This window comes from Neomonachus schauinslandi, chromosome 9, assembly GCF_002201575.2.
Source record: "Neomonachus schauinslandi chromosome 9, ASM220157v2, whole genome shotgun sequence".
Taxonomy (NCBI): Eukaryota; Metazoa; Chordata; class Mammalia; order Carnivora; family Phocidae; genus Neomonachus; species Neomonachus schauinslandi.
In genome coordinates, this window is record NC_058411.1 from 130,652,389 (window position 1) to 130,678,651 (window position 26,263).

The 26,263-nt window shown below is 39.1% G+C and overlaps 1 protein-coding gene across 3 annotated transcripts in view; it reads right to left on the reverse strand.

The window, feature by feature from the left end:
- Positions 1-26,263, reverse strand: part of MCTP2 (multiple C2 and transmembrane domain containing 2) — a 240,841-nt gene that overhangs the window by 82,339 nt on the left and 132,239 nt on the right. For all 3 annotated transcript variants that reach the window (XM_021680654.1, XM_021680656.1, XM_021680655.1), the window contains 4 exons: positions 22,584-22,686; positions 20,162-20,264; positions 4,278-4,379; positions 1,382-1,456 (listed from right to left, as the gene is read on the reverse strand). In XM_021680654.1, the coding sequence (XP_021536329.1) occupies positions 1,382-1,456; positions 4,278-4,379; positions 20,162-20,264; positions 22,584-22,686 (383 nt within the window). The remainder of the gene's footprint in view (positions 1-1,381; positions 1,457-4,277; positions 4,380-20,161; positions 20,265-22,583; positions 22,687-26,263) is intronic.

Here is a 26,263-nt window from a genome sequence, read left to right on the forward strand (position 1 = left end):
TTTCGAATAAACAGGGCACAAGGCAGTAATAATAATAATAAAAGACGTTTACTCAGATTACACCAAATAAATATTACACTCAATGTTATGGCAGACCAAAACAAAACACTGGGATGCTCCCTTCAGAAGACATTCCAGGCCCTTCCCAAGTGTGCCCAGAAGTTCATGGGAAACAAAAGGATGAGGAGATGAATTTATATTTAACTGCTTTGTGTCATCCACAGCTGCTCACCCCACAGGAAGTCGTGGAAGTAATAAACACTTTAAAAAGGGGACACTTTGTTCTTTGTTACACAACTGAAGAGGGACAATAGGTACAGAGTGAAATCCTGGACTGCTTCTGAATAAGACAGGGAGAGACTCTGAAAAGAAACATAAAGGTCATGTTAAAAAAAAATGCAAAACTTCCCCTACTGGGCCCAGATCATCCCTTTTTGTTAAACTGATGAGTGAGGAATTAAGGGAAACAGGCAGAGGGAGACCGTTAACTCAGAATGAGGTAAAATGCCAACACATCCCAAATATTTAGACAATAGTGGTAGGAGCAGCGTGGGGAACCTCGAGGCTAGATGCCCCTAAGATCCACCGGGCTGAGGAAGTTAAGGCCTCCCTGGGCATAGCACCTCCCTGAGACCTTGTTAGGACAGAGGCGGAAAGGGCCTTAACTGATTGAGGCTAGCAGGGAGAGCCAAGTCAGAGAATCTACAGAGGCTGACACTAGGAATGTTCCTTGACAGAATGACTCAGGAGATGAATGGAGGGCTGACACCTTCTACTTCATCCAACATCTGTGTTTTCAGTCTTTTTCTTCTTTTTTTTTTTTTTTTTAAGATTTTTTTTATTCATGAGAGACAGAGAGAGAGAGAGAGGCAGAGGGAGAAGCAGGCTCCCAAGGAGCAGGGAGCCCGATGCGGGACTCGATCCCAGGACGCTGGGATCATGACCTGAGCCGAAGGCAGACGCTTAACCATCTGAGCCACCCAGGCGCCCAGTCTTTTTCTTCTTATCCTGCTGACTTTGGTCCTTGTTCTGGGACAGATGGGGAGAGGTGGAGGGAGGAGTGGAGGTGGGGAGAAGCTGGGAGAAGGCGGGGTGGGGGTGGAGACAGAGAGAGAGGGAGGGAGAGGGAAGAAGAGGGAGGGAGGGAGAGGGGGAGAGAGAGAGAGAGAGAAAGGGAGAGGGAAGAGGAGGAGGCAGGGACGGAGAAAGGTGGTGGGGGGGAGGAGAAGGGTGGTGGAGGAAGAAAGGAAGCAAGATGGGAGGAAGGACGGAAGGGGGGAGGGGGAGGGGAAGAGGGAGGCGGGGAGAGATGCTAAGTGAGGACAGTTAAGCACTTCCACTGCTGAGTGTACCACACAGCCTGTTTACTGTACCCACCTACCTTCTTGGACAGCTTGCGGGTGTCTTCAACAAAGCGCTTTTCTCTGGGAGTAAAGGTCCTAATACTTGCTTTGACCTAGAAAGACATCATTGTTTAAAGGGGGGGAGGGGCAACATTTAAATGGACTTCATTCTTCTCTTTTTCTTTTTTTTTTTTTAAAAGATTTTATTTATTTGAGAGAGAGAATGAGAGAGAGAGAGAGAGAGCATGAGAGCAGGGAGGGTCAGAGGGAGAAGCAGACTCCCTGCCGAGCAGGGAGCCTGATGCGGGACTCGATCCCGGGTCTCGAGGATCATGACCTGAGCCGAAGGCAGTCGCTTAACCAACTGAGCCACCCAGGCGCCCCTTTCTTCTCTTTTTCTTGTTAATGACTGGGAAGAAGGTGGAAACCAGTATCTTCTGACCCTAGGGCCAAGGGCCTTTGGCCCGGAGCAGAGCAATGGGGTGACACATGGAGGACACCCCTGAGCTTTGCGTGTGTTCCTGGGTATCTCATTTCACCAGCACACTGGGTAGGTCAGACTGGATCCAGGAGACCCTAAGACTGTTGTATCCACTTTGCCAATCAATGGAGGTATTTTAAAGCACTGAGGAGGTTGAGTTCAGGAGGCTCTCGAACCAGTTTCTAAGAAATAAAACTTCCTTCCCATCAAGGTTTTGAACAATATTTTCACCAATAATACCTTGTCTGTGAAAATCTGTTTCCTGCTTATAAAAACATCTTTCCACAGAGAATCTCATTTCCTCTCAATTCTATGGAAAAATAAGTAGATGAGTTATTTGAGACCCATTTTATGGGGAATAAACTGAGGCTCAGAGAGATTTAGTGGCTTGTCCCAATCACCATACTGAGGAAAAGCTCAAAGAATAAAAATTCAAGTCCCTCTCCACTCCATAGGATGGACAACTGGAAAATGAAACAACTGACATATTTTCTTGGTTAAGCCTTCCCTAAAACTCAGGTTTTACCTGTGTGCATAGACTATATACAAGTGCTTACTCGAAGAAAACAGGAAATGAAGGGTCATCGGTGGTACAAGATGCACAGAGGACTTCCTTGAAGGGAAAGCGAACTCAATGGGAAGAACGAGGGAAGTAACACCACCACCTCCAGACTGGAGACTAAAAATATAAGCTGGAGTGGGGGGTGGGGTGGGAGGGAGGGGGTGACTGGGTGATAGACACTGGGGAGGGTATGTGCTCTGGTAAGCACTGTGAATTGTGCAAGACTGTTGAATCTCAGATCTGTACCTCTGAAACAAATAATGCAATATATGTTAAGGAAAAAAAAAAAAGAAGAAGAAGGTAGCGGGAGGGGAAGAATGAAGCGGGGGAAATCGGAGGGGTAGACGAACCATGAGAGACGATGGACTCTGAAAAACAAACTGAGGGTTCTAGAGGGGAGGGGGGTTGGGAGGATGGGTTAGCCTGGTGGTGGGTATTGAGGAGGGCACATTCTGCATGGAGCACTGGGTGTTATGCACAAACAATGAATCATGGAACACTACATCTAAAACTAATGATGTAATGTATGGGGATTAACATAAGAATAAAAAAAATTTAAAAAAATATATAAAAATATCCCTGCCATTGACTTTATGAATAATTTCTTAAATACACTAAACAAGAAGCAGGGTAGCATAGGAATCATTGCAGAATCAGAAAGATGTGGATCTGTATCATTTATTAGTAAATCAGTTCTCTAACTCCATTTGCTCATCATAAAATGGCATTAATGATACCTATTTACCAGGTTTATTGTGAGGATTAAATGCAATAATGTCAGAGCCACTAAATGGCAGCCATTCTTAGAATTACTGTAAAAGCTCCATTACCCTACATTCATTTATACCGCTGACTGGATTAACCTGCGCTCTCCTTTTCCTTTCTGGAACCTGCTGCTGACACCACAGCATATGCATGGTCACGGCTAAGTAGCCCACTCCTCTGCATGCTAAGGAATCTCTGCTCACAACAATCAAATCTCATGCCTACCGAGAATCAACTGTTGCTAACTCCCAATCTTGTTTCTGATGGTTTTGCCCATTATTATAATTCCATATTTTAATCAAGTATCATACAAATCATTGAAATCCAAGCATGGACCAGAAGACTTGAAATCTGCGTTGCTCTAGAAAGCCTTGATAAAGGTCAGTCCCTAAAAAGATATTGAGGTAATGATTTTATGGAAAAAAAACAGTCTGGAAAATTCTATATTCAGATTGTTGTGTATCTTTAAAGTAGATCTCCACTTTAAAAAAAACCTGAAACTAGGTATTATTATAGATGTTATGAGTATATTTATGCAAGGAATAGGTTATAAAACTAAACATAATAAATCCATGGTATAAAAAACAGATTTTATGCCCATAGCTAAAGATTGGCAAATGAGTATTTACATATTTTATATTAAACCGAAGGTTGAAGACAGGTTTTAAAAATTCCTCCTTTAACTGTAGTTTCCAGATGAGTAACTACTTCTCTTCATAGTGTTGGATAGCAGGACATCTATTGTAACAACTAAATTACATGTCAGGGGCTTGAAAATACCTCTGTCTGACACCAACTGTGGCCTTCGAGAAGATTATCGGAAATAAAGCTAACAAACTAATTTCTCCTTTTATTTTTTTATTTTTATTTTTTTTTCCTTGACATTCAGATGTACTGGGAATTAAACACCGTCATTTCTACTGGCTCAAGGGGATTAATACCAGTTGAAAACTGAATTGTCCCTCACAGATTTTATAGTTGAGGTTGAAAACCCTGTTCTCTCTCTCTAGCTGCAATATGTGTGAAACATTTTACAGGTATTTGAGATTTGAGTATTGCCAGGCTGGTCATCTTTTACTTTAGGTACAGAGAACCTGGGAGGTATGGCTGGCCCAGCTAGACTTACCGGATTATATATGAGGTCCATCTCCAAGTAAATAGCTCCTTTAAAAGCTTGTTCTAAATCTTTATTCTTCAACACGTAGCAATTTGGTTGTCCATCTCGAATCTGTCATAAACAATAGATAAAATATCAACTTTCTAGGAGGTTTAAACTGAACTGGCAAAGTTGAGACCATACCATACACACACAGATAAAGCAGCTATTCAGCAAATATTAAACCCATCATACATCAACTTTAAATTCTAGAATACTGTTATAACTGATAAGAAGATAAAGTAACAATCAACAGGCTGAAACGGTTATTAATGGAAAATCAGTGGTACAAATTATTAGCAGGTCTACATGGGCTTTCCTTCAAAAATCCCAGAAGTTATACATTTTCATTTATTAAAAATGATAAATATTCTACAAAATTCCTGGCCAGTACTTCTCAAGACTGCCAAGGTCATGGGAAAAAGGAAAGACTCGGAAGCTGTCACAATTCAGAAGACAGAAGGAGATAAGATGATTAAATACGATGTGGTACCCTGGGCTGGATCCCAGAACAGAAAAAGGACATTAATGGAAAAACTGGTAATATCCAAATAAAGACCAAAGTTTAGCAAACAGTAATGCACAATGTCTGTTTTCTTTTTTTGGTTTTGTAAATGTACCATGGCAATGTGAAGAGTTAACATTAGGGGAAACAGGTGAGGGGTATCTAGGAACTCTAGATTATCCTAGTAACTTTCCTGTAAATCTAAAATTACCCCAAAATAAAGAGATCATTAAAATATTTTTTTAAGAAATGAATAAAGGAACTGATTTTACTAAGATAGTCAGTGTTTCACAGCCATGGAGCAATGCAAATTAAATCCATGAGCGTAGCTGAAGCTGAGGTCAAAATCCAAAGGTATTTACAATGCACAAAACGCTGAGAAGTTTTCAAAATAATCAAGTTCCTCTGATGTCCTCTCTCAGCCAGTAGGTCACATCACTTCCACACCCTAATCTGCCAGTGGACCCCAACATGTAAGGCATCCCAGAAAAATAGCTCCTGTACCATTTTGGAAATGATGTGGGTCCCATCAAGGCCTTCTCTTACCAGATTCGAGAGCAGCCATGCTTTTATGATTACAGTCTATGCCTTGATTAAACTTCTGGCTTATAAGAAGCATCCCTGTTAACTCCCAAAGGACATCAGCAAAACTTGGAACTAACCAAAAGCTCCACTTGAGATTATAATGATCAAAGATTTGAAATAACGTAGGAAATTTGAGGGCATGAAATTTGAGCCGTATTTTAACTGACTATTTCTGTCATTACAAGCATTCAGCACAAGTGTTCTTATAAACAGTGGTGGAAATGAGTTGCATCAGTCATGGGGGAAACAGAGCCATTCCACTTTACAAGGGAGAGGTCACCTTCCTTCCCAAAGTCACCCCACCTCTCAGATTGAATAGGTTTTAAACAGAAAGATGGTTTTCCTGGCCAGTGGCTAAGAGGAAGGGGGTGCCCCATAAAGACCTGGTTTCCTTCCTAAACGGTGTCCAAACAGGATTCTGAGCTTCCTCTTTTATCCACAGTCTCACTTAATAAATTGTGGGTGTTAAAGTTGAAAGAAATAAATACAAAAACAGCATGACAATTTGCCAACCTGACTTCAGTCCAACTTAGCTGTGCCTCAAACCCACAGTCATTGTACTGTTATCTTAAAATTTCCATGATTTCTTAAGGTTAGGAAAGGTCAACAGAAGAACATGAGGTATCAGTAGAAAAAAATATATTTTATAGTAATTTTTTTTTTTTAGTTTTTGATTTTTTGTAAATGATCTTTTCCTCTTTTTCAATGTCCCAATATTGTGTCAGCAAAACACAGAATCCACCCAGGGACATTAAATCAGTTATTAAAGCTAGAGATATAGCATAGGCTATTCATGTTGGGTACTTTCATATAATATTTTCTTAAAACTTGTCAATTGCAAGTTTACACATTTGTAAAAAGTTTGAAAAATCACAGAAAAAAAAAAAAACAAAAGTCCGTTTGAACTTCCACAAATATCACAGTTCTTCCCTGCATAGAAATTAGATAGGCATTTGGCATGTATTCTTCCTAAATCTGTATTGAGAATTTATATTCATCAATAAATCCTTGAAAAAAGTAATTTAAATTTTTTGCCTGTGTGAAACTGTATTTTGCAACCTCACTTTGTATCTATCAATGTGATTTGATAATGTGTATGTAGTATACAGATCTGCTTTTCTTTAAACTGCTACAGAATATTCAGAATATGAACTTATCAATTTATTAATTCTTCTTTTTTTTAAAGATTTTATTTATTTATTTGAGAGAGAGAGAATGAGAGAGAGCACATGAGACGGGGGAGGGTCAGAGGGAGAAGCAGACTCCCTGCCGAGCAGGGAGCCCCATGCGGGACTCGATCCAGGGACTCCAGGATCGTGACCTGAGCCAAAGGCAGTCGCTTAACCAACTGAGCCACCCAGGCGCCCTATTAATTCTTCTTTTGATGAACATTTGGTTGATTCCAATTTCTCAGTCAGTCTGCTATAAGGAGTATCTTTTGGGAAAAGGGAAAAAGGAACGGAAAGAGGAAATATCCTACTTTGTATTGGGATACGTTTAAGTTAAGAGCAGGTCAATGTATTTCAGTATTTAGTATTATAATTAAACACCGAAATAATAATCAAAGGGACTATTTTTAAAAGATTTTCATTTTTCACAGTCTTTATATAACTGAACCTCCAACACAAGAATACAGGATAAAAAGTTCTGTAACATCTCAACTTGCCAAACTGCCGTATGGCAGCATGTATATAACAGAAAAGAGAAGTTCACCATATTTTTCCTGTCAAGAGAATTATGTTTATCATTTATACCTAGAACACCGAAAATCAGGACGCCTGGGTGGCTCAGTCAGTTAAGCATCTGCCTTTCGCTCAGGTCATGGTCCCAGGGTCCTGGGATCGAGTCCCACATCGGGCTCCTTGCTCAACAGGGAGCCTGCTTCTCCCTCTGCCTGCAGCTCCCCCTGCTTATGCTCTCTCTCTCTCTCTCCGTGACAAATAAATAAATAAAATCTTTAAAAAAAAAAAAAAGAACACAGAAAATCATCTCTGGCAGTTTATGATTATAAAACCTCTATTAAATAGTAGAGCAGCTAAAACACAGCCAAAAGAAAATTTAGAGCCAAGAATGTATATATACTTTCGTCTTTTAGGTATGAGATAGTCACTTAAATTAAGACCTAAGCTTAAGTTTTAGGTCTCTGTTCATCAAGGCAAAAAGGAATGATATAGTTTTCGATTTGTGACAAAAGGAGGTCTCTAAGTTCATTTGGAGAGTCTTCTTGAGTTGACATCTGGGATGATTTAGGTTCACTCCAAGATAAGGGTCACCGAATAAAATAATAGACAATGTCTTTAACCTGTTACAAGAAAATTTTTCAGATTGACTTATCACACATTTTTGCATGCTCGCCTATTCACAGGTGAGGAGCACAGATATTAGGCAATCATTTGGGGAAGGCACCTCTGCAGAACAGTAATACAGATTTTATCTAATTAGAAATCTGGCTTCAACAATCAGGAAAATGGGCATTTGCATGTCCCTTTCTTTTCATGAACAATATATCTATCAGAAAGCTTTTATCAAGCACATGCTAACAGTTAATTCCTGGTTAAATGAGCCATTGAATACAAAGGTACAGGAAGTCTGTTTCTGAGTAATGATTCAGGATTCTGGAGCCAGAGGACAAGTTACAGAGAAGATAGTCTGGTTTAGATTTTAATCTGACCTGAAATCATCCTTAAACTATTCAATTTTTTTTCCTACTTAAAAGAATTTTAAATCTTCTTAAATATGCTTTAGCATCGTAAATATGAGTAACTTTTAAAAAGTTGGGTGAATAAACTAATTTTTTAGTCAAAAAGATACTACATTCATTTTTTAAAAGACGGGATTTTTTTAAATCAGTGTATAACAGAAGTTGGTTATGTGGAACAGGGAACAAAATTGTTTTCTCATCTTGAACTCTCTTTAAAGAATTATCATTATTATGCTTTGCTATAAATTTCCTTGATGTGACCAGTTACCAACTGATACAATAGAAAAGTTAATCAGAATCAATATGCATGAACAAATCCATCAATTGGTTTAGAGAGGGATGATACATATTTAAGAGCAAAATCCAAACTGAAGAGTCCTGCTGATTCCCCCCAGCTTGACCCTCATGTGAAAAAGTAGAGAACGTCTGGGTATAAAGCATGCTGCTAATCAGACACTTTTCTTTCCATGCAAAGGGGGAAATACTTTAATGTGACAACATCACAATACAACAGTTGGTCTCAGCTGATGCACAGACAAAATGACTCTCCAATAAAAATGAAGAGGACAGACATGAGGCTGGGTAAGAGGAAAATAAATACTCTTCACTTGGTACTGATTCACATTCATATCCCTACTTGGAAGCAGGCCTGCTTCCAATGGCATGAGTGGCAAACAACATGGGAAATTATAATGCCCACAAGGTTATTATTTGCCCGGACACAAAGTCAACCACCAGCCAGTGGAGATGGTATTGAATTCATTACCCTAGACCCTCACCACTTATATCCCACCCCTCCTCTCTTCCAAGGCCATCCATCCCACCCAACACCCAGCTCTGAACCTTGGAAATGGCAGAAAACGTTGGTGTACCCAGCATTTATCAACTCCTCTCTCTAAAATATAAGCTATCTTCCAAAAGTAATATATATTAATTATAAGAATTGTGTAAAATTTATAAAAATGGTTTAAAAACACTTTTACAATATATTATTTTAAGCAAGTAAACACACATCTCTAGTTTTTAATGTACATTTATATTTCTTTATCTTGTGAAAATAGGATCATAGTGTATTGGATAAAACTTGGGACTTCAGAGACAGATGAACTGAGTTCCAATTCTGACTCTGCCTCAAATCGGCTGAATAAGTTTGGACAAGTTACAAAACTCCCTCTGCTTGTCAGTCTCCTAATCCGTAAAATGTGAATAAAAAATGATATGTATCTCAGAGGTTGCTATGAAATAATCAGCAGAAAGCAGTAAAGAACAGTGACAAGTAGAAATTGCTTGTTAAATAGTATCTTTTAGTCTTATATTAATTTATATACTTTTTAATCACTTGTCTTTTAGATTTAAAAAAAAAAAAAAACCCGTAAGAAACGTTCCCCAATGTAATAACAAATTCTTGTATCTAACTTGGAATAGTGCTTCACCTTATGAAGATTCTACAACTAACCAATCCTTCATTGTAGATCACTAAGGCTGTCTCCAATTTTTAACTGTAAACACTGCGATGGTTTTATACATAGCTATCTTTGTGTGTCCATGATGCATGCCCAAAAATAAATTCCTAGAGGTAGAATGGTGGTTTTGGCCAAGTATTGCCAGTAAGCCCTCCTAAAATGCGACATTAATTTCTACTCCTAGCCTCAGTAAATAAGCCTATCCATTTCCTTGCAACTTTGCCAAGTGCAGGCATTTTTATTTAATATACAGCAATTTCACAGGAAGAAAATGGCCTCCGGTTGTTTTAGTACGTGCTGCTTTTTTTTTCCCCAACTTATGAGACTGAACATTGTCTTTCCTATGTTTATTAACAGTGGGCCATGGTAGGACTGGGAAGCCAGACTTAGATTCAATTCCCATTTCCGGCATTTAGCATCTGTGTGGCCACGAGTAATTACTGTATCTCTCCCAGGCTCAGTTGCCTCTCTAAAACAGATACCTAGAATATAAATGCTCAGAGATATGTGTAGATTAAATTTTAATCCATTTTATTGAAGCACCTTCTACAAGGCTTGTACCAAGTCATGTTCCCTCCAACAGCACTGGAGAGAGTACTTCGTCATCACTGGTAATGAAAAATCTTTACCATATTTGTTAATCCAGTTGCTTACACTAATTTGATCATTTAAGTTACTACCACAAGGGTGATGAAGATGACAGATTACACTGTAAGTGGGTACTGTGTGCTACTGTACTCACTCATATTCCTCAAACCATTTAAATCCTCACCACAGCCTCCAAGGCAGACATTATCATTATCTTAATTTCATCAAGGAAGAAATGGAGACAGAGAGGTTAAGTAACTTGTCAAAAATCACACAGCCAATTAGGAGACAAGACTGGGGGCCAACCCAGGTGGTCTGACTCCATCCTCTGCACTTTTATGGGCCATGATCAGTATTGGATAAAGCACGAGCCACTCATATGCTTATTAACTATTTGGATTTCCACCTGTTTGAATTAACTTTTCTGCTAGGTTGACTTGTCTCCTCCTTACAGATTAAAAAACAAAAACCTTCTATGTTAGTGATATTATCCATTTGTTTCTACGTTGCAAGTATTTTTGACCTTGTGTTTTAATCTACAACGGCAAATTTTTGTTTTCACCATGTTGACATCTTCAGATTTTTTTCTCCCTTTATCACTCCTGTTTTTCAGTAGTTTACATAGGACTTCCCCATCATTTTAACAGTTTTATTTAGGAAGTTTCTTCCAACTGTTTGACCTTTAATTCATGGCAAAATAGTTACTGTGTTCGATGCAACACACTGATGCATTTTTCCCTGATGAGTAAGCAACGGACTTTCTCAAAATCCCTTATACAGTAATCACTTCGTTTATCCTTTTCCATCATCTTTTTTTCATGTCTTTTCATACAGTTCTAGAACTTCCTCACATAGGTCTTAAGCATTATAGTTGTTTTTGTTTCTTGCTGTTAAACTCTTTGATGCTTTAAGTTTTTTAAATGTTTTCCCACTGGTAAGGGTAAGGACACTGACTTTTTTTCCTAATTTTGATCTTGCTTAACACCTCACTGACCTTTTCTTATTTCAAGATGCTGAGTTTATTAATTTCCTTTATATTTATATATAGATGATAGCTGACATCAGATAGCTAATATTGTTTTCTTCATTCAAATATAATTTCTTATGTTTTTACATTGGCCAGATTTGACATAAAAAGCTTTAACTTGAAAGCACAGAACCGCATTAAATTTGAAATTTCTCTAATCATTCAATAGTAAGTCTGATGTTTGTGATGCTTCTGATAGATCTCCTTCATCATGGTAAGGCAATACTCACCAATTACTAATTTATTAGACTATTTTTTTCATAATCAAGAACAGATGTTAAGTTTTATTAAATGCCTTTCACATCTGTTGAAATTGCCAAGTTTTTTTTCCTCTCTTAATATATTAATAATATAAATTACACAATTCAGTTTCCTAATGGGCTTTCATGGTCTTCCATGAAAGGTAGATTATTTCCTTTCTTGTTAAATCTGTGTTTTTGATATCAGAATTCTTCTAGTCTCAGGGAATAAATTCACAAATTTTCCATTTTCTCTTATGTCCTTAATCCATTTCAGTAATGTAAGAATTGCTTGGGCCCTTAAGGTTTTAAGAAACGTGCTCATTAAACAATTTGAATCTGTTATTTTCTTATCTGGAGGAGAGGATGCAGGAAAAAAAAGGTGGAATTACTTGATTATTTTCTGACATTTCCATAATTAATTATTTCACTAAAGAATGAATTCAGGGGGCGCATGGGTGGCTCAGTCGTTAAGTGTCTGCCTTCGGCTCAGGTCATGATCCCAGGGTCCTGGGATTGAGCCCCACATCGGGCTCTCTGCTCAGCAGGAAGCCTCCTTCTCCCTCTCCCTCTGCCACTCCCCCTGCTTGTGTTCTCTGTCTCTGTCAAAAAATAAATAAAATCTTTAAAAAAAAAAAATGAATGAATTCAGTACCTGATACTCATGTTTATCTAACTGTATTTTAAACATATTTTTTCTTGCTATTTTTACACATTAATTTTTCCAAATGGGGAGCTGTATTATATTTATAGTAATCTGAGGAGATTTTATATCTCTGTAACACCTACATTCATTCCCTCAAGGTATATCCCTATTCAAGTTTTCTTCCATACTCTTCAGTAAAATTTAGTTATGTTCTTCACAGTGATCCCCATATTTCTTATTTCCTTATTCTTAATAATATATGCTTTTCTTTTTTTCATCAGCCTGTAACTGGCCTCTCCATTTCACTGGGCTTTAGAGAAACGAATACTTGGATTTATGAGATATTTTCTACATTTTTCTTCTTTTTATAATCTTCATAAATTCCTAACTTTAATTCTACTTAATCTTTTGTTGATATTTAATTGATTTTCAACCTTTATTGTTTAATTATAAAAGCATTCAAAGTAAGGATTTCCTCTGAATAATACATTTGGCCTTTATCCATAGCTTGTATGTATAGTATTTCACTGCTAATTTCTAAAAAGGCTGTAACTGTAGTTTTGGTATCTACATTAGTTACATGGGATTTTTTTTTTAACCAAGTGTTTTGATACTTGTTTCATTTTTGTTATTAATTTATATTTGCCCAACACTGTGATCACAATATAGTTTCTGCCTTTTTGGAATCTACTAAGGCATCTGTGAGACCACAACATGATCAAAATTTAAGCACATTGCATGGGTATTTGAACAGAATATTTTATATATTTATGTGTGTGTACACACACTACATTAGATCAAACTTATTGTTTATTCTCTAAAATTTAACAGTCACTGTGTTAGTATGCCAAAATTTCATCTGAGAACTGCCAAAAAAGGAACTTTCCAGGTCTCATTTAGTAGCTGTGGGATGGTGTGCATGAACTGTAACTTTCAGCATCCACTTCATGGAACTTGGACTTTCAAGCAATTGGGCCTTTAAGAAACATCACTTTACAGCCTTGTTTTTTGTTTTCTGATATTTTTTAAGCTGCACAGATAATATAATCATTTTGTGTTTCTAAGCTGGTGATTTTTTCTTGTATTTCAAATATTTTTAAAGATTTTATTTATTTGTCAGAGAGAGAGAGAGCACAAGAAGGGGAGTGGCAGGCAGAGGGAGAAGCAGACTCCCAGCTGAGCAGGGTGCCCGATGCGGGACTCGATCTCAGGACCCTGGGATTATGACCTGAGCTGAAGGCAGATGCTTAACCAACTAAGCCACCCAGGAGTCCCTCTTTTTTTTCAAATATTTTTAACATATATATATACTTCCATGAGAAACTATTCACATAATGATTCATGTCTGCTCTAAGTTTATTGGTAATGAAATCATTTTTGGACCCATGAAATAACCTCCTCTGCATGCTTCTGACTTACCACTTACTTACATTTAGGTGTAATACTTTTGCCCATCCATTTCTGTTTAAATTTGAGGGATCTCAAAGCAGCTAGATTTTACTCTTTTACTCAGTGTAAGAAGTTTTTCCATTTATTGAAAAGTTTAACCCATTCAGCATTTACCATCATGTGCAGGATGCTCAGATTTATACTTGCTACCTTCTTGTGTCAAGACATCAGAGGAAATCCACAGGGCATTCCTTCTCCCTTAGCCTGTCCATCCTAACTGAATCCTATCCACGTTATATACTACATACGGTTCGTGATAATTCCAGCATGTTAAAGGCACCCTTTCCTAGTTTCCAGGGCCAATGGACAAATTTGCCTCATTTTATCTTTCGTTCTTTATTTCAAAGGACACTTAGGAGCAGAATTAGGCAGGAAGGAGAGTTGAATGTTTATGTTTTAGCCATTTTAAATTTTTTAGGTGGCTACACATCCATAAATATTAAAATAAATTTATTTCAGTGGCCAAAATTTCAGCACGGACTTTAAGAAAAAATATGATTGTGTAAATGTGTCCATTACAATATACAAAACCTATCACAGGTGAAACAGGCAAATACTTAATTGGAAATGCAAATGAAGCCGTGTATGGACATTTATTTGGTACAAGCAATTATAGAAAATTTGTCCCATAAAACTAACTAAGTGAAGCTGTTCCTATGCACGTGGATTCACAGAGAATGCTAAGGGCTGTACAAAGACTGTGTTTCTGATCATGAATTCACCTGCATGTGTTGGCATGGCTTGCACAGAAGATCTCAGACTTGGATCAAAAGGTAGGACCTCCTCAGATTACAGATGATTTTTTTCTTAGATATTAGGAAATAATGATAAATAGAGAGATGCTTTCCCTATTTTACAGAAAGCTGATTTTCAAAGTCTTCCTACGTGGGGCCATTCCATAATTTCTGAGATGATAAACACATGTCTGCATAAAAAGAAATGTCCTGGAAGAGAAGAACCCAGATTGATTTCCAGGACAAAATTAGACTCCTTAACTGAGAATAGATGTTTAAATAAATCTAATGGAATTGGATAACAATTCAGAGATAGTGTCTATGCTGGAAATATCTTAAAACTCTAAAATATGTTTACTGTTTTCCAATGCATACCTACTATATTATTGATTAGAAGATATTTGGAGTTATGTGAAAATGAGCAAATATTAGAAATCTTCAGATGATAATCCAGGGCAGCTGCAATTTTTCTATTGTTTTTAATCATGAGTAACAAGTTTTACATATCTATATGACCCTTATTTTTTTTTTAAGATTTTATTTATCTATTTGAGAGAGAGAGCGAACACAAGCAGGCAGAGAGAGAGGAAGAAGCAGACTCCCCCCTGAGCAGGAAGCCTGATGTGGGACTCGATCCCAGGACCATGAGATCATGACCTGAGCTGAAACCAAGAGCCAGACACTTAACTGACTGAACACCCATGTGCCCCTCTATATAACCCTTTAAAAAGCAACTATTGTATTAAAAAACTTGAACAGAAATGAAATACACGGAAGGATGACCCAGTGGCCTGGATTCTTTCAATTCTGTATTATCTGAGCATATGTACATGCTTTGAACACTTCACTGCATTAACAGATATACTGATTTTAGAACATGGATTTTAAATAAGCCAATAGTCAGCCAGCACATTCACCCTGATTAAAAGATACAGTAAATTCAGAACAGGCTTTTTATTTAACAGGCTGAAATGCACTTAGCACATTATCATTTTGAGAGAAATTAAAAGTTGAAGTACATTCAATACTTTATACTTAGACATTTTGAAATGTAGTTTGCATTTTCTCTGAAAGTGTAAATCAAGTTTTAGTTTATGACTTGATTAAAGAAAATGTATTCTCACAAAAAAAAATATTCATACTCTTCTCCAAGAAATACAATTTTTGTTTTTAAATAGAAAAGAAGGCATTACTGAATACTATTTCATATACTATAAAGGCAACAGTGGAGCACCGACTATTCCATTTTTATAATTCTCTCTCATATTAAAAAAGCAGAGAAATAAAGACCTTCTCCTAAGAGGCACAAAATATAAAATATAAGGGTTCTCTCTCTGACGCTTATTTCTGGAGTTTCAACCAATCCCTCCAGGAAAAATCTCCCTTCCTCTCTAACTTGCTTCATACTGAAGCCAAAACTTTCTTCCTAATCAACTGCTCTGATATCTCCATCTCCAGTCTGAAAGCCGTCAGGTTCTCCCTGCTAACAGAATAAGCTCCAACCTCCCTCAACCCTTCTTGAGCGGCCCTCAGTCCTCCCTCTCCAGCCTCCCCGCTTGCCCTGAGCACCAGGCCCCTTAGGCCCCTTTGTTTCCAGGAGGTGGCCTTTCTCTTACCCCTGGCTTCTCCACTCCTGCTCTACCCTCTGCTTGGAATGGCCTTCTTTCTTTACCTCACCCACCAGTCATGATCAACACCAGGCTCCTTCTCAGCCAGCTCAAACTCCCCACTTCATAAAGTCTTCCTAAAATTAAATCCATTCCTCCTGCTCTATGTTTTCTTGTTCCTTTTATTTAGCACTTAATATTTTAGATCTTGCATAAGCACAGAGAACAAACTGGTGATCTCCAGAGGGGAGGGGAACGGGGATGGGCAAAATGGATGAAGGGAGTGGGAGGTCACTGCTTCTGATTATAGAAGGAGTAAATCATGGGGATGAAAGGCACAGCATAAGGATTATAGTCAATGAATAGTCTTGTAACAGTGTTGTCTGGTGACGGGAGGTAGACTTGTTGCGTCACTGTATTATACACTCATGTGACATTCAATGTCAACTATATTGCAATAGAGAAAAAAAACATTTCAGGTCTTCTGTGTTCATTCCACAGGCATCACCCAAGAGATTCAAGTCTTCAACTCTTTGCCCTATCTGTCCACACTCTATTGCACTGAGACCAGTGGTAGCATGAAGCACATCTTGGTTCTTGCTTTCAGCCTCATATCTAGTGAACAGGGGCTCACCACGGCAGGGATAGCATCCTCTTAGGAGCCCAGGCTTGGGCAATGAGACTGCCTATTTCAAATCCAGCCTCTACTACGTCCCAGCAGCAGGATCCTTGTGTACTTCAGTTTCCTCTTTTGTAAACAGCCATGATAATAAAGCAGCCCGAATTAGGTTTTTAGAGAATGAATGATTTCACACATGATACATGCACCGCACAGGACTGGTTAGTTAAGCATGATGCAATAGATATTAAATAAAGAAAAAAATAGATCTAAATAAGTGTGAAAACATACTCTCTAAATCACAAGTTAGAATTACTAAAAATGGAATGATCAGTGAATTAATGAACAACTGAAAATCTGCCTGTTATGGATACTGAGGGTTATGGCATTTTTTTCTATCATATTTATATCTGTACTTGAGGTAGAGAATGAAATTCTTTGGAGAGTGCATGTAGCAGGTGGACCACTGAACATCAGGAAGGTCCAAAATAGATCCTCTGCAAGATCTGATCACTTGCCCAATGTGTCGGTCAAACAATCGGAAGTGAGTCTGAATTGAAACAGCCACACTGAAGAACAGCTGCTGTAACAGCTTCAGCTCAACATTCCAGGCCCCCTAACCCCTTCATGAGAATGTGGCTCAGGCCACGCTGCCTTCACACTTTATGTGGTAGAGAACTGTCAGACCTGGGTTTATTTTTCTGTGCGCCACAACCCTTTAATGTTAGAAACAGAGAATGTAAAAGAAATCGAGAACTCCCTGCCTCGAAACTTCCCTGTGGCTTCCCATCAATGCTAAGGGTGAGCCAAAGTCCTTCAAACTTTCAGACCATCAGAGTCTTACCCCTCTCCCATGGCACTCTGTCCCTGTGTCCTTTCTCCTTCCGCATTTGTGATTCTCCCCCAGGCGACTCCACTCCATCCACACTGTCCACCCCAATATTTCTGGGACAGTCAGGGCACTGCCTTAGAGCCTTGGAACTTGGAAGTTTACCTGCCTGGAAGAGTTTCCCCAGATATCCACAGGGTTTTCTTTCTCACCTCCTCAAGTTCTCATTCAAATGCCCCCTGAAGTGAGGTCCTACCTGGCCAGCCCATGGAGAACTGTACCCCTTCCCCAGACATAATCTTGGAGCTTTGCTTTCTATAGGGCACCTTTCACCATCTAACATGCTGCCTTGCTTTTTGTGGGTTTGTCTGTTCTGCATACTGACTCCTACAACAAAATGTAAGTTCCAAAAGAGAAGATACCTTCACTGCAGTCATTGTTAGAGCATTACCACCTAAAACGACGAACAACGTCTGGCATAAACTGGATACTCGATAAATATTCTTCAAACAAATGAATGTATAGATCATGGGTGGCTTATCAGCAACTAGAATAAAGTTAAGGGGGTCAGGGGGCTCCTTGCATTTAAACGAAGTCTTTCATAGAATCATTCTACCTTGCATCTTGAAAGATATGGTTTGAAGACTTCATTAACTTAGGTCAGTGGTTCTCCACTGACAGTGATTCTGTCCCTCCTCAGAACACTTGGCAAGGTCTGCAGACATCTTTGACTGTCACAACAGTGATGAGTGGATGGGTCCTCCTGACATCTAGTGGGTAGAAGTCAGAGATCTGCTAAACATCCTACAGTGCACGGGACAGCCCCCCACAACAAAGCATGAGATATTCAAGAATGTCAATCATGGTAAGGTTGAGAAACCCCACACCTGATTTAGCCAGAGGTAATTACTTTTTTTTTTTTTAAGATTTTATTTATTTATTTGACAGAGAGAGACACAGCGAGAGAGGGAACACAGGCAGGGGGAGTGGGAAAGGGAGAAGCAGGCTTCCCGCCAAGCAGGGAGCCCGATGCGGGGCTCAATCCCAGGACCCAGGGATCATGACCTGAGCCGAAGACAGACACTTAATGACTGAGCCACCCAGGCACCCCTAGCCAGAGGTAATTTCTTATATCTAACTCAACAGCATGAAGACACTGTACATAATAAAGGAAGAAGGGAGGGAAGTAAGTGGGTCAATTTGTTGGTATTATAGAAAACCAATAACACAAAACTTTTATACGTAAAACAGAGGGAGGTTAAAAATGACTCCAAGGAGTGTTCACTCAGCAAGGAATAAAATATGTTACTACAGATTTATCTATAAAAACAAGAGGACGGGGCACCTGGGTGGCTCAGTTGGTTAAGCATCAGACTCGTGATTTTGGCTCAGGTCATAATCTCAGGGTCATCAGATCGATCACCACAACGGGCTCTGCACCCAGTGAGGAGTCTGCTTGAGATTCTCCTCTCCCTCCCCTCCCTCCCTCCCTCCCCTTCCTCTGCCCCCCCCCCCCACTCAGACACACTCTCTCTCTTTTTCTCTCAAAAATAAATAAATAAATCTTAAAAACAATCAAAAGGAGAAATATCTCTGTCCTGCCCAAAAAATTTGAGAAAAAAAGGAAACTGAATTGTAAAGGAGGGTCTTTGCTTCTTGTCCCTTAAGACCTCTCTAAAATTGTATTCCATGCTCTTGTTACATGTATTAATTCAGGAGTAACTGACAATGTTGTAACCAAAAAAAAAAGGAGAAAAATCCCAAATTGCCGTCTCCTCCCTGAGAGTCAGTGTGGTCTGCTGTTGACAGCTCTGAGTATTTGGCAGGAGCCAAATCAACAAGGGGACAACTGCTCCACCCCTTCTCTTAGAGGAACAGTGGGGATAAGAGAACTTGGGGAGAAATTAACCAGGCGATCAAAACCCATACAGATACTGAGAGATGCACTGTTTCTCCCACTGTAAGCATCATGTGAGCTAGTCTAATCTCATGGTTACAGCACAGACCTCTCCTGCTACAAAAATGCACTAATAACTTTGGAGAAATAAGTCTTTGGGAAGAAGTAAATAAAGCATTATTGACTGATAAGACCGTGACATCTCTACAATGAAACATTAACTACTGAATGAAAAACTGAAATTCTCTCTTCCGGAAGAGTACAGTTGGTACACACATTAATGTTCAATTAATAGGTGAATTCAGATCCCAGCTTCCCTCCTTGGTCCATGTAAAGGCATTATGTGGTGCTTTCTCCTCTGACTTCATAGGGTATTTTTTCATTCAGCTCTTAGCTTACTCTGGGGTATGTTATCTTTTAACTAGACTACTGAAATAGCACTCTTTTTCCAAGAGAAGCTCTCTGCTCTGTTCCACAAAGCGTTTTTTGAGACTGAAAGCAAACTCTATTACTATAAAGACAAATAGAACTTTTGAGAAAATAGTCTTCAGTAGAGCTAGGAACAACTTTGCAGTTACCAGCAATTAATCTTTAAAGAAGTGGGTAGTAAGGAGGTAATAAAGAAACACATGTATGTTTTTCATTAACAAATGGAAATTCAGTCATAGATCTGTATTCCTTGAAACCAAACAGAAATTCCCGTCTTAAGATGGAAAGATTGAGAATGAATTGAAAGACTAGTCAAAATGTCTTCGTTGGTCAAACCAATATTCAACTAAATAGTTTTTACTTTATATCTGAAACTACTGAAAATACTGGAAAAGGATAAGGAATAAAAGAGTTATTTCCTGCTATAGCTGGGCAGATCTTTTCCCCAGATTGACAAAGATAGAACAACTCTAGACCATAGAAACTTGTCAACTGTAAAATTACTTATGAACTGGGTATTAACTACAGTAACTTACGGACAGCAAGGGAATGGCAACTTTTCCAAGAAAATCAGGAGGTTTATCTCCATCTTCATCAAACACTGTCACTTCCAAAACATCATGGATATCTTTAATAGGACTGAAACAAGAAATGTACCATGTATTATATACAAAAACACACAAGTGGAGTCTGTTCCATGAAGATCTGAAAACACAGTTTCACTAATTAAGCCTCTATGTCCTTAGAGTATAAAACTACCATTTAATTAAATTCCAAAAATTAAATCAAACTGAACTGTATTCCCAAACCTTCCATCATAGAAGAGTCAGACATCCATATGAAAAAGAAAAGTCAACTTTTTTACTATGACATTTTCCATGTATACATGCACTCAAGGGTAGGACTATTAAAGAAACAGGAGGATAAAGAAAAAGAGACAGAATGAGGAGGGTAAAAGGACAGCGATTTCAAATAGGCAATCAGATTTTCTTTACATTAAATTAACAAAGAAAAAAATAAATTAATGAAGAATTCCCTTTGGAAAAAAAAAAAAGGTGATCAAAATCACTATTTGCTGAGATCCACAGAAAGCTTCCTATTGTTGAAACACAAAATACTAAAAATCCCATGCATATTTAGAAACATTTATGTTGACCAGAAACCAGACATTACCTATAATGAAAAATGGAGCCATGGTCATCAGCAATGTGTTGAGCAAACAAGAAACTTTTTCATATGGCAATTTGCAAATCTGCTTAGGCGAGTTAATACACTTCTCATAGATCCTGGGAACTTTCTTTCATCAGTATTTTAGTTTTCAGAGTATAGGTCTTTCACCTCTTTGGTTAAGTTTGTTCCTAAGTATTTTATTATCTTGGCATAATTATAAATGAGATTTATTATTTTTTTCTTTCTGTTGCTTATTAGTGTATAGGAATGCAACAGATTTCTGTATAATGATTTTGTATCCCAAAACCTTAATGAATTCATTTATCAGTTCTATTACCTTTTTGGTGGAGTCTTTAGGGTTTTCTGTATTATGTCATCTGCAAATAGTGAAAGCTTTACTTCTTCCTTACTAATTTGGATGTCTTTTATTTCTTTTTCTTGTCTGATTGCTGTGGCTAGGACTTGCAGTACTATGTTGAATAAAAGTTGTGAAAGTGGACATCTTTGTCTTGTTCCTGTCCTTGAGGGGAAAAGCTCTCATTTTTTCCCACTGAGTATGATGCTACCTGTGAGTTTTTCATATAAGGCCTTAATTATGTTGAAGTATGTTCCCTCTATGAATGGATGTTGTATTTTGTCAAATATTTTTTCTGCATCTATTGAAATGATCATATGGGTTTTATCCTCTTATTGATGTGATGTATCACACTGATTGATTTGCAAATATTGAACACCCTTGCATCTTGGGAATAAACCCCACTTGACTGTGGTGCATGATTTTTTTAATGTATTGTTGGGTTTCATTCGCTAATATGTTGTTGAGGATTTCTGCATCTATGTTCACCAGAGGTCCTGGCTTACAGTTCTCTTTGTGGGGATTTGGTTTTGGTCTCAGGGTAATACTGGCCTCATAGAATGAATTTGGGAGTTTTCCTTCCTCTTCTATTTTTTGGAAAAGTTTGAGAAGAGTATGTATTAACTCTTCTTTAAGTGTTTGGTAGTGAAACCACATGGTATTGGACTTCTGTTTTTTGGGAGTTTTTTTATTACTAATTCAATTTTGATCCTTGGGAACTTTCTACCTGGGAATCACCAACTCCATTCAAAACTTATTCTTTCAGTTACAAACACAGCATTTCGTCAGTGTTGTGGGGGAAGTGAACCACCATTTGACCCAAATCAACAGGTGCCTCCCTTTGACGGCCAGGTACCTCAGAATCTAAAGCACACTAGGAAATATATCCAGCCTCCTAAATGCCTGAGTTTGAAAGAGTGGACAGGGCATCTCTGTGGAGCAGGTCATTCAGACAAGCTGAAATACAAAGAGACTTTGGGACTCCTTGAGGAATCACAGATAATCTGTATTTTCCAAAAGCCTCTGGCATAAAACAAGCCCTTAGGCATTACAATAATTTGTAACATATAAACTTGAATTTAAGGCAGGTCTACATTTGTAATTTTCTTTAACCCAGGAATCAATTAGTCTGGATATATGAAAGCTTCCATCTACTCACAGATTAATTGAGTTACTGAAAGATCTACTTTACAAATGCCTCCTATATCACTCCCTTCCAGTTCCAAATGGCCTCTTCTATTATTAACACTATACTCTATAAAATGAAAGCATAAAAGGTTTTCAGAAGGAAAAAAACAATAAAATTCATTCTTTGCACATAAAAATGGACAGAAAGTTCCACTCAAGAGCCCCAGCCTGCCCCAAACATATCAAGGATAATTGATCTCTAAGTTAAAACCCCTCCTTGATAATCTGGAGGCTAAAGCACTTACAATGTAAAAACTTTGTTCCACTCGGGGTTGAGGTTTTTGTAAATGGTGTGTGTCTGAAGTCGGTCATTGCCTAACTCCAACAAGCAAAAAGGATCACTCTTTCCTGGAAAGAGAACACAGGGCATTGGTCAAGGCAAAGGAATCTTCCTGGTCAGAGACAAATGAATCTCAAAAGTAACAGAGGCCAAATGAATAAAAGCCATGCACGCTTATACCAATAAAACTGTGCTTGCTGAAAAAGCAAATGTGAGCTTCTCCTTCTAACAAGGCTTGTGTGGGAATTCAGGAAACGGAGAGAACCTGTAAGTTCTGGAACTGTAGCATACTTCATGGATAGGGACAGATACACAACCCAGATGCAACCTTGACAGCCAGTGACCACACAGGTTACATAGAAGCTGTTATCAGTCTCACATGTGAGGGAGTCCAGTTTTGTGTTTTGTTTTAATACAGGAGCTCCCTTCTGTTTCCTGCCTAAGTTCTCCTTGAGTCAATATAGGTAATTACTCAGCTATTGCTGGAAGTCTATGTTAACCTAGAGGCTTCCTCGGGGTCATGAGAGAAGGGAGGAAAACTATGAACACAGCTACTTAGGAGTTAAAACCACTCTGCAGGGAGTGGCCACAAACACGTAGGATCTTACATATTCAGTACATTATGAGAATACAGATGCTGCATTTTTGCTGCTTATAAACATGCTAAAGTAGGGCGCCTGGGTGGCTCAGTTGGTTAAGCGACTGCCTTCGGCTCAGGTCATGATCCCGGAGTCCCAGGATTGAGTCCCGCATCGGGCTCCCTGCTCGGCGGGGAGTCTGCTTCTCCCTCTGGCCCTCCCCCACTCATGTACTCTCTCTCTCTCTCTCTCATTCTCGCTCTCTCAAAAATAAATAAATAAATCTTTAAAAAAAAAATGCAAAAGTAGAATTCCACAAAACAAGTTCAATGTTTTTATCTTAAAAAAAAAAAAATGAAGCTTAACCCTTACTTCTCTCATCTCACCTCTTCTTTTTCCACCCCACCTCACACATCCTCCAAAAGAAAAAACAAAAAAAAAAAAAAAAAAAGTCCCAAATCCAAAGCTGGACCCAAAAAATTACCGGAAAAAAAAAAAAAAAAGCTCTCCCCTTTTGTTGGGTTTCACAGTGGGATCTAGAATTGGAACTGTCAGGGACAGAATGGATGGCTCTATAATGTGCATACAACATGAACACATTGCCTGCCTCTGCACCACAGGAACACCTTACAAAGTGGTGCGTACTAAATTAATTGGGGCCATGAGGAAGATGCTCCGCCAACAAATGGCCGAAGAATCCCAGGCCAGCGTCTAATGCCGAAAGTACTCGGGCTTTTTGACCTACTGGCCTATCATTCAGGCCACTGAACCTCCATCTAATTAACTTAATAACCAGGAGCTCCGAGGTACCGCATATCAACAGACAGACCGACACGTGCAGGAGACTGCAGGAAGATTCTATTTCAAAAAAAGAAGAGGAAGAATAGATGCATGATTAAGGGTATTAAACAGGAAATTCTGTTCAACTGACTAGTGTTCTAGACACATAGATGCCTGGCCAAAGCTTTTAAGCCAATGCTATGATCTCAGCGGCCAGGAGACAAAGACCAAGTCATGGACATAAATGCATGAGTTGGGGTTGTCAATTATAAACATGGAAATGGTCCCTGTCTCAATTTAGCGGGGGAGGAATTTATTAAAATAGTATCAGAGAGCTCTCAGAATCATTGCAAAGATTGGAAAATCAAGCTTGAAAATTATTAGAAACCAAAGAAGGGTTAGAAATACTCAGGTACAAGAACCTCAGTCACTCTCCCCAGGAAAAGTCTGGCCTCTGCTTCCCAGGAAAACTAGCCTCACAGGGTACTCGTGTTACAGGCCCCTGGATGTGGCTGCCTCTAATATGAATTGTCCACTCCTGAATCTTTGCTGCACTTGATAATAGATGTGAAGGCTTCCGAGAAGGCATCTGACTGCTCCCGCCTCGCCAAGTACCCAGGCCCTAAATGCCAGTGCTCAGAAAAGAAGTGCTAGCTTTTCACCTTCTGTCCACGTACTCAAGGAGGCTCTGACCTCTTCTCCAAAACATGCAATGAGAACCTCCCCAAATGTACAAGGGGTTTCAGATGCTGGGCAGCCACCATCAAACCAACCCAAAAAACATCCATCTGCATCTCACACAAAAAAAGTCTTGCTTACTTAAAGCAAGTAAGTTTTACTCTGGGAGCGTGTTTTGCAGGGCAAGGGGATTCGGTTTTGGGTGGGGAGGAGCTGCGGACGGAGGAGAGCAGATTTGCCTCTTTAACAACCAGGAGTGTGAAGAGAACACATGCTCTTCTTCTCATGCTCAGGTAGAGGACGCTGGCTCACTCAATCCCGGCTGAAACAGCTACTTAACCATTTGTCAGACTGTTAGTAGGTGTCAGGGCTACTCCTCCAGAGACACCAACATGACATGCCATCAGCACTCACTCCAGGGAAACCATCTGACACTTTTAATGAAAGCCCTGGGGTTACTCCACAGCAGGGCCGAGACGCGGCCGGTCCTGTGCACGCACAGGTGGGCTTGAGCTGTGGCCCCCTCTCTCTTGAGCCAGCACACTCTTAGCTATCCCAGCTAATGAGGAACAGACTTCCTTCCAGAACCCGGGAACTTCAGTTATGCGTCTCCAAGGAACATAATGCACCAACTCTCTGAAGGTGATTCCGTCAAAGCTCATTAAAATGCTGCATTTATTAATATTACGGTATAAACAGGCAAAGAGGAGGAAGAAGAAACAAAGACATTAAAACATTTATAGTGTCATTTATCTACACTTTACGGAGCTTTCTTTCCCTTAAAAGGTTCCAGATATATGGGGATTTTCTAGAATTTAAATAATGAATACACTTATTGGAGGTAAAAATGATCTCCCGTAATAAACGAAATGTCCCAATGTTCTCCCAGTGGTACTGAGCAAACAGCACCAGACAGACCGACATATACACACTTGGGTCTGCACTTTCTGTCTCTGTTCCACCTGGTTCTACAGGTAAAACATCTAGATGACCTCTTGTACACCCAGATGGCATGTCACCTTGGCACGGTTACACCACTGGCGATTTAGGCTCACAGAGGTGATTTAACACCTTGCCCTCAATAGCCTTTGCTAATCTTCAACACCACTTGACAATTCATTTCTGTTCCTCGGATGATAAAGTAGAGGTTTCTCATTTAAATAATTTTACCTTTATATCAGTCACAGAAGTTGAGTGGAAGTAATAAATGTATTGTAGAAGTAATACCATTCATCTGACAAATATTTATTAAGCACCCCCTCTGCTCCTGGCACTGAACCAGGCCCAGACCACCAAGTCATTACTTTTAAGGGACTCTTATAATCATCTCTGCTTTTCAGCAAATGTCACCTTTTCAATGAAAACTTTTCCCATGCTCCCTGCCAGGAGACTGTGTGTTCCTCCCATTTCTGATCTCCGACTGTGTGTTTTCCTTACACTTCTCATTTTCTACATCTGTTCATTCCTGTTCCATATTCAGTCCTGTATTTAAGGGTCTGAAGCCGGCACACCCAAGGCATGCATCCGCCGTGAAGAGTGCCATGCCCCAGTGAGAGGGTCCTGCAGGCTCCTAGCGGCAGGTGCTAGCTAGAGGGGGCCACCTGGCTCC